At 42.6% G+C, this 16,182-nt stretch overlaps 2 protein-coding genes and 1 long non-coding RNA gene across 10 annotated transcripts in view; 2 read left to right on the forward strand and 1 right to left on the reverse strand.

Annotated features, from left to right (window-relative positions):
• LOC126988743 (nicotinate phosphoribosyltransferase-like) overlaps positions 1-2,267 on the reverse strand; it is a 49,555-nt gene extending 47,288 nt beyond the window's left edge. Inside the window, exons 1-2 of the mRNA XM_050847117.1 lie at positions 2,249-2,267; positions 263-389 (exon numbers count right to left, since the gene is read on the reverse strand). Coding sequence (XP_050703074.1) covers positions 263-344 — 82 coding nt within the window. The 5' untranslated portion in view covers positions 345-389; positions 2,249-2,267. The remainder of the gene's footprint in view (positions 1-262; positions 390-2,248) is intronic.
• LOC126988668 (uncharacterized) overlaps positions 1-16,182 on the forward strand; it is a 114,754-nt gene that overhangs the window by 59,032 nt on the left and 39,540 nt on the right. For 4 of the 8 annotated variants that reach the window (XR_007742422.1, XR_007742431.1, XR_007742424.1 and 1 more), the window contains 2 exons: positions 12,513-12,625; positions 13,821-13,958. Coding sequence is in view for 1 of the 8 variants with exons in the window: in XM_050847047.1 (XP_050703004.1) it covers positions 3,214-3,226; positions 7,390-7,620; positions 9,196-9,546; positions 12,513-12,787 (870 nt within the window). In the remaining 7 variants the exon portion in view is untranslated. Of the gene's footprint in view, positions 1-3,099; positions 3,227-7,389; positions 7,621-9,195; positions 9,547-12,512; positions 12,852-13,820; positions 13,959-16,182 lie in introns of those variants that run through there. The other 4 variants (XR_007742419.1, XR_007742421.1, XR_007742420.1 and 1 more) reach the window with 2 other exon arrangements.
• LOC126988938 (uncharacterized) lies at positions 357-2,033 on the forward strand. Its single transcript, XR_007742679.1, has 3 exons — positions 357-1,068; positions 1,239-1,702; positions 1,870-2,033. It is a non-coding gene; the product is annotated as an uncharacterized LOC126988938 (long non-coding RNA).

Consider the following 16,182-nt stretch of genomic DNA (forward strand, 5'->3'; position numbering starts at 1 on the left):
AGTGTGTTAACCACTGCACCACGAAGCCCACACCAACTCTGGGCCACAACAACCTAGCGACTTTTAAGCCCCCTTCACGCTGTGCCGATTCAGCATCCAGCAATCATTTCTAGACCTCTTTCCAACCATGTGCGACCTTTCCATATTAACCTCTCACGACCAAGACCTCGTGTACCGTGAGTTGCCGAGTTGTCGTGGCCCAGAGTTGGAACAGTGTGGGTGTGATTCTGGAGTCACAGCAATACAGTTTTCGTAAACCCACCTGTGAGCAGAGGCTGGATGACACCATTCTGGGAGTTGCTGTTACGAATGCGATCAGAGGCGGTCTCTACCCGGTTGATCATGGTTGACAGGGTGCGGAATCTTGATTGTTAAATATGAGTTACAGGCTAAGGGGTAAAAGTTGATGGTTTAAGGTGTGGGCTCAGACTGATGGGGCGGACTGTTAGGTGTAAAATGAGGCAAATGGAATGAAAAGCCAGCATCAAATACAATTAAGTGTGTGGTCACTGTTTATCGTGTAGTCATTGGAGGCTGTGGTATGACATAGGTTTGAGGGCTGGAGTAATTCTAAAAACTTATTTGATGAGGTGAAAAGGAAAGTTTCGTTTAGTCGGCGCAACATGTGGTCATATGCCGGGGAGACAGGAGGGTAAGGAATTATAGAAGGGAACAGACCCCAGGAGACGCAACACAACCCCCGATTAATACCTGGCACCCATTCACTGCTGGGTGGACAGGGGCGTAGGGTATCGGAAAAGCCGCCCAAATTTTTCCACTCCGCCCGGGAATCGAACCCAGGCTCTCTTGGTTGTGAGCCGAGTGTGCTAACCACTGCACCACGAAGCCGCCCTTGATGAGGTGAGATTGGTGCAGGAATGTAATTTTAGCTTGAGACAATGGTGGAATGTTATGTTAAAAGCAAGGGACAGAGGAGAGGTTGCACATGGGGGTCAACTTGAGGTCACTTGCTGTCCTGTTAACAAGGAGATAGGGTTTTGCAACGCCTCGCAATGTCTGGTCTTATAAATGAGCGCTATCAAATAACTTATATAACATGAATTTCAGGTATCTCTTCCAATTAATGTCTTTTCTCCATTATTTAAGTGTCTGTCTGAACTTCAATTTCCGGTGGGTGTTTGGGACAGGTGGTGACAGTGGGGAGGACAGTTGGTGACAGCTTTGCAACAGTCTTATAAAAGGGCGCTATCGAATAACTTATATAACATGAATTTAAGTTTTCTCTTCCAATTAATGTCTTTTCTCCATTATTTAAGTGTCTGTCTGAACTTCAATTTCCAGTGGGTGTTTGGGACAGGTGGTGACAGTGGGTGGGACAGGTGGTGACAGTGGGGAGGACAGGTGGTGACAACTTTGCAACAGTCTTATAAAAGGGCGCTATCAAATAACTTATATAACATGAATTTAAGTTTTCTCTTCCAATTAATGTCTTTTCTCCATTATTTAAGTGTCTGTCTAAACTTCAATTTCCAGTGGGTGTTTGGGACAGGTGGTGACAGTGGGGAGGACAGGTGGTGACAGCTTTGCAACAGTCTTATAAAAGGGCGCTATCAAATAACTTATATAACATGAATTTAAGTTTTCTCTTCCAATTAATGTCTTTTCCCCATTATTTAAGTGTCTGTCTGAACTTCAATTTCCAGTGGGTGTTTGGGACAGGTGGTGACAGTGGGGAGGACAGGTGGTGACAGTGGGGAGGACAGGTGGTGACAACTTTGCAACAGTCTTATAAAAGGGGCTATCAAATAACATATAACATGAATTTCAGTTTTCTCTTCCAATTAATGTCTTTTCTCCATTATTTAAGTGTCTGTCTGAACTTCAATTTCCAGTGGGTGTTTGGGACAGGTGGTGACAGTGGGGAGGACAGGTGGTGACAGCTTTGCAACAGTCTTATAAAAGGGCGCTATCAAATAACTTATATAACATGAATTTAAGTTTTCTCTTCCAATTAATGTCTTTTCCCCATTATTTAAGTGTCTGTCTGAACTTCAATTTCCAGTGGGTGTTTGGGACAGGAGGTGACAGTGGGTGGGACAGGTGGTGACAGTGGGTGGGACAGGTGGTGACAGTGGGTGGGACGGGTTGTGACAGTGGGTGGGACAGGTTGTGACAGTGGGTGGGACAGGTTCAGGGCGGTCAGTGGTCACGTGTGTGTTATTCAAGGCTGCCTATAAGGGTTATCACAGGGGTCACGTGCAGGGGGTACAGGTGACGCGGTAATTACACTAGTACAGGTAGACTCCCTCAGACTGACGCTCCCCGCGGGCTGCGTCGCCTTATATATAACCGCCCCCCCTATCCCCCCCATGGCCCCCCTATAACCTTTGACAAATTATCGTACTCATCGCATTCCATTTTCGTAGTTTCTGACCGATAACGAATGCAAAAACAAATAAGTAAATATCAATAAATAGGAGTTTTAACGCTAGCTTCAATTTTCTATCGTTATTTGTGTAGGTATGAGAGTTTGAGGCTTAAAATTAATAAAGACGATGTGGTGAGTACGATAATCTGGCAACGGTGCCCCCAATAGACGCCACAATAACACAAGGATTAACGCCGCCATATTGTCGTACTCAGCCTCATATGTTTGCAGATTTCCGACCCAAAACTGTCTCCTCCACCCCAATAACTAGCTTAATGCATTGTTATCGTTAAAATGGTTAATTATTGGTGTTTTTGGGCAATAGTTATGGGTCAGAAACTGGTAAATACGATGCCTGAGTACGATAGTCTGGCAATAAGTTTTTTCTGTATGATGATGACAAGATTATTGAACAAACTAAAATGCTCATATGAAAAGATATAATATTTAAATGTACCGTAAAAGTTGTTGTGTTTCCTCAATGAGAAAATCCAATCTTTATTTACAGGGAGCATTGCCATATTATCGTATCCACCATATTGTACTTACCGTTTTTAGACACTTAACTATAGGAAAAAGACACTAATGATTAAACCTTTCAACGGTAACTATAAATAAATGTAGTTCTTGGAGAGGAGGAGACAGTTTTGGGGTAGAAAATCGGAAAACATGAGGCTAAGTACGACAATCTGGTAACGATGCTTGACAGTCTATGGCCCGCGCGTGACAATCTGTAGTTTGAATTTCAGCTTCGATTTACAAGCTATACCGTTTCTTGGCGTCATAATATCTTACATCAGAACGCTTCATACCAAACAGATGCTATGCCTTTCCTTGGTAAGTATCTAATAGCCTCTTTCATAATAATAGGGCCTCTTTCACAGTCCGCCATGATGGGTCAAAATTAAGTTCGTGCAGAAGTTGGGAATTTTGAGGAATTAAGTCAAATGGGAAATCTCTTGTGTGTGGTGTTGCATCGAAAGCCTAATCCTTAGTCTATATATACCAGGTCACACCCCTTGTGACATAAACACGGCTTTCCGCTTGTCAAAACCCCGTACCAACACACCATGCCCTTAATGGCCACTCGCTAGGAGCCGCTATTCTTAAGATTTACCGTTTTATCGTTGATTTGAGGGCTTTATTTATTGATGCATCACTCGTTGTGCAAATGAATACAAACCATAATATGACCATGCCAGTTTCCTTGACCCCCTCCCACTGTTAGGTTATATAGGGAGTCTATTTATTGAGTTTATGGTTGAGGGCTGGTTTGCTTATATCATTGGTTCTCATCCTGGTATTTACTCAAAGTGGGGCAATTTTGTCTTTTCTGCGGAGTAATGGAGAGAGCAACCAAGAAAAATATCTAAGTTATATATCGTCACTCTCATAGAATAATCACCTAAGTCATTTTCCAGCGATTTCCAGGTTTTTGTCTACATTAATTTTTCAACATGTAACGCCCATTTTTGTACAGTTGCCTTCGTCATTCAGGGTTTGAGTGTTCTAGAATTGGCCTTTTCATTTCTGCCTAAATCTTACGCCAAATGAGGTGATGACAGTTCTTTTCGGATTCCCTGAAAAGCAGAAAATAATGACTAAGACGGTTTGTTTACGAATTAAGGTGACGATATATATAATTCACCCCCCCATTGTGTTAGGCTTCAAAATACGACAGGCTGAATATGTCTTTTTCTGACATTTTTTTAATCCTGCAGTTTACCTCTGCCTAGTATATATACCACATACAAATATATCAATAAGTTTTCAAAGTATGGATGCTAAAATGTAATTGTGGAAGCATGAGCAATGAGGTGAAGGGTTGTGTGGAAATTGGCGTGATGGGGAAATAATGGTTGGGATTCTTGGGAACCCTTGGCTTAGATACTGTAGTGAGGCCGGGTGGGGGCTCAGGGGCATGCATTCCTCCTCCCCCCAAAAAATGTGGTGACAAATCATCATCAGGAAAATGGGTGAATCTTAGTCATACATCAACGTGAATTGTAAAGTGCAGTGTGTTTTACATTTCTCATGGTTACTGAAGGGCGTCCACAGGTCTTTTTTTTTTTTTTTTTTTTTTTTTACAGCAAAGGAGACAGCTCAAAGGCACAAAAAAGTAAACATTAATAAAAAAAAATCCCGCTACTCGCTGCTCCTAAAAAGAATCCAAAGAGGTTTTTCATTATCATCAAATTATTCTTTTCTCCTCTTTCTCCTTTCCCTGTCTTCAATTTCAGCCCCTTATGTCTGCTCCCCTGACTAAATCAAGGCCTTTATTTTTTAGCACTTAATAATGTCCCCTACCATTGTATCTTTTTAGTTTCCTGGTGCTTCCTACACATGTATTAATAGTTGTATAATCACACTCTGTCCTGCCTGGGGGTTGGGATGGCATGGTCCTCCCTTCTCCCTTGTTGTTTTACTTGCAACAATAAACTATCAATCAATCAATCAATCTTCCTCTCTTTTTATCTCATTCCTCTTTTTTCCTTCTTTTATTTCTTTCTCTTTTCCCTGTCTTCAATTTCAGCCCCTTATGTCTGCTCCCCTGACTAAATCAAGGCCTTTATTTTTTTAGCAATTGTCCCCTACCATTGTATCTTTTTAGTTTCCTGGTGTTACTTCGATCCACATGTATTAATAGTTGTATAATCACACTCTGTCCTGCCTGGGGGTTGGGATGGCACGCTCCTCCCTTCTCCCTTGTTGTTTTACTTGCAACAATAAACTATCAATCAATCAATCAATCTTCCTCTCTTTTTATCTCATTCCTCTTTTTTCCTTCTTTTATTTCTTTCTCTTTTCCCAGCTCCTTTTCTCAAACTCCTTCCCTCACATTCTTTCCTCTTTCTCCTTTTCTCGTTCTGTGTCTCCCTCATTTTTTTTTTCTTGCTCATTTTCTGTGTCAGCTGTCACTTCGTCTTTTCGCTGCTTGACTCCCCTCGCGTGCGTCCCCATGGCAACGGAGACGCTTTACCTCACAACAACTCGTGAACTTACATAAATTTACATAGATATTTAGACCACACAGATCATATGGTCCAAACTAGATGGTCTGTCCCTAAAGTCTAAGCGAAATTATATTAAATCAAATGCTACCAAAACATTGTATTTCTACATTAGCAAATATTAATTTAGTTGAAGTCGGTCGAGCTTGTTTGTAAACGAGTCGTGTTGCACTCAGACCACTGACGGTAAGGTAAAGACAAAGGCCTAAGTCTATATACACCAAGTCAAGTCACACGCAGGTTTGTGGGAGGAGACACGGCCGAGGCGTGGTTTATGCGTGACACTGCTTGGAGCCAAACTAGAGAATGTAGAAACAGGGATTTAGAGAAAACGAAGAAAGGCGGACTAATTTAAATCAATCACTTCAACATGCCCTCCCTCACACCCCACACCGCCGTTTGTAGGCATTGGAATTACAGTCACGCAATAGCACAATAAAAAGACATTTTTTTCGTCAGTGGCTTGCCTGAACGCGCTGTGAAAGAAGGCGAGAATGCACATCCAGAGTGCACACACGGCCCCAACTTTAGTCACCCCTGAACTGGCGGGTAGTTTTTTTTTTAGCTCCAAGTGACGTCATCCCGCTGCTCCGCCCCAAAACCGCCTCTTGCGCGTACCGGTCGCAGTTTTAAAGCACAGTGACTTGACTATTTTATATATAGACTTAGGTAATGGCGAGTGCATACGCTATAGCTGCGCGTGGCTGCGGTGCTCATTTCCGATCCGTTGACCCTTTGAGCCTGTGGTAGGTAGGAACCAAGTATCCAGGAATACGGCCCAATGTGAAATCCGGGATTGCCACAGTTTACTTGTCCCCAGGTTACCCTCGGTGGCCATTGGGGTCCTTCACTGAACACACCAAACACCAAAAATAAATATACATGTGGCGTACGTTCAAATAATTTTTCTTGCTATTTTTTTGGCTACCATTTAGAAATCACATATTTTCTCATAGCTACGGTATAGAGACACTTAACTTACTAGTAGTATTAAAGAAACGGGGAAATGCAAGCAATAGGATATTCAAATATATTTTTCCCACATAAACAATCGTCACATGCTCTATGTTGCTCCTTTAAAGTTCCATTTAGTGAATGTAATATCATAAGATGCTAAAGATATATGTATTATGATTTGGTAACATGATAAATTAACGGAAAAGAGTTCGTTCTATGAAAGGTCAGCAGATTCGATAGGCTGTATCTCCTGGTACAGAAGCCATGCTGTGAATCCTTAATTAATGAGTACCTTTCAAAGTAACCCACACTTTTGTCAATAATTAATGTCTGGAGTAACTTACTATTGAAGTTAGACTAATAGGCTTGTAATTACCCCTTTTTTTGTATCATTTATTAGAAATCGATGTTACATGTGCCGTTTTCCATTCTAAAAGGGAAGGAGAGAGAGAGAGAGAGAGAGAGAGAGAGAGAGAGAGAGAGGAAGCCGAGATGGAAGAAGAAAGATTAAAACAAAAAGAAACAGAAGAAATGAAAAAAAAGGAAATAAAACACAGAGAGAGAGAGAGAGAGAGAGAGAGAGAGAGAGAGAGAGAGAGAGAGAGAGAGAGAGAGAGAGAGAGAGAGAGAGAGAGAGAGAGAGAGAGAGAGAGATGGAAGAAGAAAGATTAAAACGAAAAGAAACAGAAGAAGAAATAAAAAAAGGGAAATAGAACAGAGAGAGAGAGAGAGAGAGAGAGAGAGAGAGAGAGAGAGAGAGAGAGAGAGAGAGAGAGAGAGAGATGGAACTCCCGGACACAAATTAATTTTCGGAAAATGGCAGATTAAAGACTTTCCTCCTCCTCCTCCTCCTCCTCCTCCTCCTGGCGCCCTTCTTACTTTTCTTCCTCTTCTTCCTCCGCCTCCTCTTCCTCTTTTAACTTCTTCATTGATCTTATTTTCTTCTTCTCTTGTTTTTTCATTTATTTCCTCTTCTTCCCTAAGCCTTTAGAGATGAAATTTTAATGATTCCTGTATTCATTTTTTCCTCAGCCTCAGGGGTCACAGGGGAGGATGGGACCGCCTCGGCAGCCTCCCGTCTGAGGGGTCGCGGGGTTGTCCGATCAAGGCCGTGTGTCCCTGCCTTTCGCTTGGTCGGCGGCCCACCAGGAGTGAAGCAGAACGCCGTTACGAGACGCAATTCGTGGCTCAGGCTGAAACACAGGCAGCGCACGAGGCGGCAAAATATGCAGCAAAGGAGATGTACACACAAGGATCTACAAGGTAAGGGTTGAATTAGGAGCATATGCTATTAGTTGGGCGTGGCAGCGGTGTTCATCTCCGTAACATCCCTTCATCTCTTGGTAGAGATGAGGAAATGAGCGAGGCGTTACATAGATATTTCCTACCTGTGTTTACCAAAGAAAGATTAGATGATATACCTCGGGGAGAACAGATCTACAGGGGAGAAGATGTAGAAGGATTAACCGACATCAACATAAGTAGGGAGCTCGTGATTAGACAGATAGACTTAAAGGGTCGTACTCTTAAACATTGCGCCGCCCAAGCACACATATTTAACAAGGCTTTCGCAGGAGTTGTAGGCATTTCCAGGGGTGTTTTTATGACCCTAGTGGTAGTTTGAGCCTTCTTCTGTACCATGAACCGAAAATACTACTTATAAGAACCCGACTGATCTCTTTTTTGGCCTTTGAAAATAGTTTATGTAAGGGGTGGAAAAGTCTGAGAGTACCGACCAAAGTCACTAAGGCGCCAGGGCCAGATGAACTTTTCCCCGGGGTATTAAAGGAATGTAAAACTGAAATCAGTGGGCAGTTAACAGAAGTTTTTAGGAAGTCACTAGACACAGGGGTGGTGCCTGTTTCATGGAGGCAGGCACACGTTATTCCAATATTTAAGAAGGGTGACAAATCTTCTATGGAAAACTATAGACCGATTAGTTTGACGTCAGTTATAGGTAAAATGCTTGAGTCAATAATAACTGATAGCATTAGGGACCATATTGACAGACATAATTTAATTCACGATCGACTCACAGCATTTTATCACCTTGCTTTTTTTCACTCATAACACACCTTATATCCTACCATTAATTAACTCAAAACAAAACCAAAGGAGAAATAACTCGGTCACTCGGTGCCACTGAGCTCTCAACTTCACACACACACACACACACACACACACACACACACACACATTCATAATCGTAACACTAATTCCTATTTTTTTTGTGTGTGTAATAAATATTTATTCATTATTATTTTTCTTGGCAAAGGGGGGGGGGGGGTATGGCCGTATGCCCCCCCCCCTCGGAACGCCACTGTGGCAATGGGGTATATTCATTCTTAGCAGATGTCACCAGCGCTTAAGCTCTTGTGCCCACGAAGCTTGAATTATTCTTTCAGTTCTCGTAAATTAACTGTTTCTCTGGGGCTTGTAACAATTACACATCAATACAACAAGTGGTACTGTTGTTAATAGAAATGTAGTTGATCATTCACTGTAAGCTTCTTCCCGGTGAATCCTGATGGTCGGCCCAAGGCTTCTTCCCGGTGAGGCTTGATGGTCGCCCCAGCCCGTTCTGGTGCAGGCGAATGTTTATAGTAGCGCCATCTTGCATTGGCTCATGCTGCCCTCCCGGAGCTCATCTTTAATCCTAGAATCTAGAGTCCGGGTTGATTGGTGGTCTTCTGGACAGCATGTGGGTAGTTTTTAGCCACTCGGCGGTGGCTGAAAAATCCCAGCTTGGTGGCACCGGGCGGGGATTGAACTCGCGTCCTCCTGAACGCGGCGCCGTCACTCTGTCGACTCAGCCACCGCCTCTTACTTCATCAACAGGTAAAAGTCTGCTGAGGGATACATCGGGATATCTTGCACAAGCTGGTGAATCTAGACTGCAGTCCTCGTCTCCTCCCCTGCCATCCCCTGCTGTACCCATGAACGCCAGCTGTGACATCCCTCCCCTGCTGCGGCTCCTGGATCCCCGGGACGACAACATTTTCTCCCCTTGCCCGGTAGTGACAGTCACCTTACAGGATTACTTTGGCGCCAACAACATGTTTTTACGATTGCCCGTGGAGGGGGTGCAGGCGGCCGACGTTGCTCGCATGGTTCTGCAGCGTTGCCGCCAGCCAAGTGATGCCCTTCCTGCCCACCACTACCGTCTCCTGCACGTTTGGACCCAGCATCGTAAGTACCATTTTGTTGTTGTTGTTATTGTTGTTGTTGTTGTTGTTGTTGTTGTTGTTGTTGTCCCTCATTTTTATCATAATAATTGTTTTGTTATTATTATTATTATTTAAATTATTATTATTATTATTATTATTATTATTATTTAAATTATTATTATTATTATTATTATTATTATTATTATTATTATTATTATTATTATTATTATTATTATTATTATTATTATTACTCTCATTATTATTATTATTATTATTATTATTATTATTATTATTATTATTATTATTATTATTATTATTATTATTATTATTATTACTCTCATTATTATTATTATTATTATTATTATTATTATTATTATTATTATTATTATTATTATTATTATTATTATTATTATTATTATTATTATTATTATAAAAGTTACAGTTCGTAAGGACAATACGAAACACTCCGTCGTGTTCATAAGTTTTCTGAAGATTCATACCAGAGAAAGCATAGAAAGCATCACTCTTATTTTTTTTCATAATAGGCATAGTGACGTCAGAAGGGATGAGGAGGAGAAATATGCCCTGAGTCGTCCAGAGTGGATTTTTCCGAGAAATTTTGAGCGAATACTTATGCTTTAGAGACAGATGTGACAGCAGGACTGAAGAGAGTTGGAAAAAATGAAAAAGTGAAATTGTTAGATATTTTTGGGTAGATGCCAGAAGTCTCCGGAAGAATCAGAGTAAGCAAGGTGTTGACATTTTCTATTAATGATAGAATTTATGGTGAGCGAAAGAATAGATTTGGCACAATTCTTGTCAGAAATGTAAAGATCATTATTAGGAAGAATTCGAAGGCTCAGGCACCTTTTGTGAGCTGCCTCTCCATCTTTGATCGCACGAAAATGAGTGTGATTGAACTAGGGCTTTATAGCATGTCGCGTAGGAAAGTACATGGAATGTGTGCCTCCATCCCAAAGATAATGCGCTGGTCACACACAGAGGGTCTCTGTCCTGGAAGTTGTAACTATTTTATGGAAAATCGGAAAAGTACATTCTCATATTTTTATTTTTTTTACGTCGTGGCCTATTGCGCCGGTATGCTCAAGAGCCCAAGGCTTCTTCCCAGTGGGGCCTGATGGTCGGTCCAGCCCGTTCTGGCGCAGGCGAGTGTTTATAGTGGCGCCATCTTGCATTGGCTCATGCTGCCCTCCCTGGAGCTCATCTTTAATCCTAGAATCTAGAGTCCGGGTTGATAGGTGGTCTTCTGACAGCATGTGGGTAGTTTTAAGTCACTCGGGGGCGGCTGAAAAATCCCAGCTTGGTGGCACCGGGCGGGGATTGAACTCGCGTCGTCCTGAACGCGGCGCCATCACGCTATCCACTCAGCCACCGCCTCACACCGGCTCACAGGCCTGTTTTTCGTAGTCGGTGATGTTTATTTGTTCCTGAAAAGGTTGTCATTAACTGAAACAGCATCTCTTACATTTACCGTCTTGAGAGCAGTTGACGTATAGGAAGTTAGATAAATGAGAGCTGGATATCTTGGCATCTGTGTAGGTGCATTATTTTTCTGTGAAACATTTTTTAATTACTATCTAAATTCCAGTTTTGAATTATTATTTCTACCTGAAAAAGTTATTACTGACGGAGTGTATCTGCCTCCTTAAGGGGCTATTACACTGGGCATATTTTCCGTGGATCTTCAGTCAAACCACGATTTCCGCTGGCGTGGTTCTCATATTTCCGTGGTTTTCTGACGTGTCCACGATCTTCCAAAGCTACGGTAGATTTCACCGATTAAAAGGACGACGGTATTTCTCACCATCATCAGCAGCAACAATAACAAGAAACAAATGAGAACCACGCCAGCGGAAATCGTGGTTTGACAGAAGATCCACGGAAAATTTGCCCAGTGTAATAGCCCCCTTAGATAGAAATTTTGATTTATTTCACAGCAAACTATGAACTTAAACAGATGGCCTGATGCCAATCTTTCGTTCCTTTACGTAGGTTCCCACTTTAGTTTAATCATTTAAGATTCAAGATAAGACATGCAGGGGAGAGTCCGGTTTAGATCGGGGGTGCCATATCTCCGGTAAATATGCATGAATCGCTCTGATTTTTATGTTGTGAAGTATTGGCATCATTTACATCAACATTAGACATTGACCCCCATTCTTGTCCCCCTCCCCCCCCCTCCAACTACAACTACAACGAAAATTTAAAAGCGAATCTCCGTCGTTATTATTGGCCCCACAACCTTCATTTTTCTGTGACTTAGAGACGTTATAATATGAAATGTTTCTTCGTCGTTAGATTTTTCATTTCAGCTTTTGAATTTGTTTTATGATTTTTTTTTTTTTTTTTTGCCTTTTTTTGACCAAAAAAATATTAATATAAAATTAAACCAGACATATATAAAAAAAACAGCGACGATGATTTGAAGAGAAAGTATTCCTCTGCCTTTTAGTCTTTGTTTCATTGAAATCAAGCTAAAACTGGCTCCAAGGTTAACGTTAGAAGGGGAATAACTTATGTTTTGAGATATGGGCTGATAAAGTTTATTGATGGATCGCGATCCCGTTAAAACACACTAGGAAGCTTTTTTCAGGTTTACTATGAGTTTTTTTTATCATCTTCAATCTGCGAGATAGTTGCCAAAATGTATACCTACCAAATATATTTTTTTCACAGTCATTTTTTTTATATTTTTGGGGTCTCCAAACCGGACTCCCCCCTTAAACAGATGGCCTGATGTCAATCTTTCGTTCCTTTACGTAGGTTCCCACTTTAGTTTAATCATTTAAGATTCAAGATAAGACATGCACTCTCTCACTCATATAACTATCTAAGATTTACGTCCCATACTACAGTTTCAAAGGTCAAGGAGACATATGAGAACCATGGTTAATTACTGTGTGTTTTGCGTTTCCCTAAAGTGTATTACCATGAAGCTAAATCATCTTTCCGTCGTGGTATTTACAGGCATGCACACTGTTGGCCCCGAGGATGTGATATTGCCTCGGCCAGCACCAAGAGACAGCACCGTACACACGAACACCACCTACTTGCTCACGGCCGCCGCAGCCAACTACAAGGTGTGTCTGTCGGACTATGTATCTCTTTGTTTGTCTCTGATCGTCCGTCTGTCTACCCATCCATCCGTCCGTCCGTCAGTGTATGCTAAGTCTATATACAGCAAGTCAAGTCATGCGCAGGTTTGTTGGAGGAGACACGGCCGAGGCGTGGTTTATGCGTGACACTGCTTGGAGCCAAACTAGAGAATGTAGAAACAGGGATTTAGAGCAAACGAGGAAAGGCGGACTAATTTAAATCAGTCACTTCATCATGCCCTCCCTCACACCCCACACCGCCGTAATCGTGTGCTGCCTTGTTCAAATGATAAGTTGGAAAGTTTCGTTTAGTCGGCGCAACATCTGTGGTCATATGCCGGGGAGAGACAGGAGGGGAAGGAATTGTAGTCATCTTATGTCCTTATGTCCTTATGTTCTTAACCCGGTAGCAGCGACGGGCCAAATTTGTGGCTTTACCGTGTAGCAGCGACGGGCCAAATTTGTGGCTTTACCGTGTAGCAGCGACGGGCCAAATTTGTGGCTTTAGAAGTTGTTGAAGCCAAAAATGAAATGAGCTTCGAAGTTAAGTTTGACCAAATGAGACACTGAGGGGCCCCATAAGCGTTCCTTATCTTTTTGTAATTCACAACTAGGTATATACATACACTCTAAGTCTATATATACCAAGTCAAGTCACTCTGCTTCAAAACTGCGACCGGTACGCGCAGGAGGCGGTTTTGGGGCGGAGCAGCGGGATGACGTCACTTGGAGCTAAAAAAAAAAAATACCCGCCAGTTCAGGGGTGACTAAAGTTGGGGCCGTATGTGCACTCTGGATGTGCATTCTCGCCTTCTTTCACAGCGCGTTCAGGCAAGCCACTGACGAAAAAATATGTCGTTTTATTGTGCTATTGCGTGACTGTAATTTCAATGACTACAAACGGAGGTGTGGGGTGTGAGGGAGGGCATGTTGAAGTGATTGATTTAAATTAGTCCGCCTTTCTTCGTTTTCTCTAAATCCCTGTTTCTACATTCTCTAGTTTGGCTCCAAGCAGTGTCACGTATAAACCACGCCTCGGCCGTGTCTCCCCCCACAAACCTGCGTATGACTTGACTTGGTGTATATAGACTTAGCCTGAAATAATGTCCTCTAATGGTATTAGTGCATTCCAAATCGTACTCTTTTTCGGTCAACTGAAGTTTCAAGTCTCTTATTTCAGGTTGAGGAGGACGAGTCGCTACAGTACTGCCAAGAGTTGCTGGCCTGTGGGAGGAAGCTGCAGGAAGCCCGCTACTCCGAGGTGCTCCAGAGACGCCGAATTGCTGTGAGGGCGAAAGTGAAGACCAGGCAGGACATGGTATGTGTGTGTGTGTGTGTGTGTGTGTGTGTGTGTGTGTGTGTGTGTGTGTATTTACCTAGTTGTAGTTTAACAGGTCCTGGGCTTAAGCTCGTGTGGTCCCGTCTCCATATCTGTATTTGTCCAGTTTTTTTCCTTAACCTGGTAGCAGCGGGGATCATGTTTCTTAATGGTCCCTCTAAGCGAGAAAAATGAGAAAAAAACACCCCTCACACAAACCATTTCATAATACATATCAAAGCATTTGTGATCAGATTATGTATCATCTATTTTGGGAGGTTTAAATCGTGGCACAAATTTAGCCCGTCGCTGCTACACGGTAAAGCCACAAATTTGGCCCGTCGTTAAAGTTGTGCACACTCTTCGCCGATACTACATCCTCACTTAGTCTGTTCCAAACCTCTATGTTTCTTTGCGGGAAGCTATATTTCTTATGTCTCTCAAGCATCTTCCCTTTCTCATTTTTTTTACTGTGTCCTTTTGTGTAGCTGGTGTTTCTTACTTCTCTTAGATGCAAATCCTCATTATCTACTTCCTCCATTCCATTCACCAACTTATAAATTTGTATTAGGTCTCCCCTTTCTCTTCTTTATCCCAATGTTGCCAGGTCCATTTCCTTTAACCAAGTCAAGTCACTGCCCTCAAAACTGCGACCAACACGCGCAGGTTGCGGTTTGGGGCGGAGCAGCGGGATGACGTCACTTGAAGCCAGTTCACGGGTGACTAAAGTTGCAGCCGTGTGTGCACTTTGGATGTGCATTCTCGCCTTCTTTCACCGCTCATTCAGGCAAGCCACTGACGAAAAAATATCCTTTTTTTATTGTGCTATTGCGTGACTGTAATTCCCATGCCTACAAACGGCGGTGTGGGGTGTGAGAGGGGTCATGTTGAAGTGATTGATTTAAATTAGTCCGCCTTTCTTCGTTTTCTCTAAATCCCTGTTTGTACATTCTCTAGTTTGGCTCCAAGCAACGTCACGCATAAACCACGCCTCGGCCGTGTCTCCTCCCACAAACCTGCGTATAACTTGACTTGGTGTATATAGACTTTGCTTTTTCCATTGTCTTCTGAGCAGGAGAAGGACTTATTGGCCTCACTCTTCTTCCTCCTCCTCCTCCTCCTCCTCTCTCTCTCTTCCTTTTCCTCCTCCCTTAAGCGGGATTTTGTTGTATAGCCTCATAATGTATGCCCTCTTGTATTTCCGAGGAGTTAGATTATTAAAAATACAAAATATTTATCAATTCATATATTTCAGAGTAAATATTCAGAAGTACCAACACACGATCGAGTAGCCCCAATCGGTACCATGACACTATGATTGGTATTATCATAAGACCATTTCGCTTCTAACATCAACTATTTCTAAAGGTCAAAGAGGGAGGCCATTGAGTTCTAATGAGTGTTTCTTTAGGTTCATGGTACTGAAGAAGGGTCAAACTACCATCAGGTCAAAAAAAGTACTCCTGGAAATGCCCACTCGTCCTAGGAAAGCCTTGTCAAATAGATGAACTTAAGCGACAAAATGTTTAGTAATACGGCACTATATATCGTAGGTACCGACAAGCAGCAGTAATGTGTGTGTGTGTGTGTGTGTGTGTGTGTGTGTGTATTTTGGGGCAAGCGCGGTGAACAGAAGGACGTGTTTCTGTGTTCTCGGCGCCGCGCTCAAATACTGATCAACAAATGTAAATAATTGGCGACTGGCTCTTCAGTATATTAATTTGCCTCTGTACTACAAAAACAATACACACACACACACACACACACACACACACACGGCCCGGTAGCTCAGGGTCACACAACCAGAAGGACCGGGGTTCAATTCCCCGGCCGGGTGAAGATAAGTTGGGTTTATCTTCTTTCACGTGTAGCCCCTGTACGCGACGTCAGGCAAGGAGTTGTGACCTCGTTGTCGCGGTGTGTTGTGAGTGAGTGGTCTCAGTCCTACCCAAAGATCGGTACTACGAGCTCTGTGCTCTTCCGTAGGGGATCGGCTGGCTATCTCGAGAGACCCGCAGCAGACCAAGAGGTGAATTACACACACACACACACACACACACACACACACACATTATATACCATGAACAACAAGCAGTTCTAGTCATGATCATGCAATAAGAACAACCCAACACTGGCCAGCACAGGCACAGACTTGGAGGAGGGGCTGCTTGGTGTCACAGGCGGCGGTAACGGTGATGAAAAGTAGCATTATGTTTGTTTCTTT

This window comes from Eriocheir sinensis, chromosome 6, assembly GCF_024679095.1.
Source record: "Eriocheir sinensis breed Jianghai 21 chromosome 6, ASM2467909v1, whole genome shotgun sequence".
Classification (NCBI taxonomy): Eukaryota; Metazoa; Arthropoda; class Malacostraca; order Decapoda; family Varunidae; genus Eriocheir; species Eriocheir sinensis.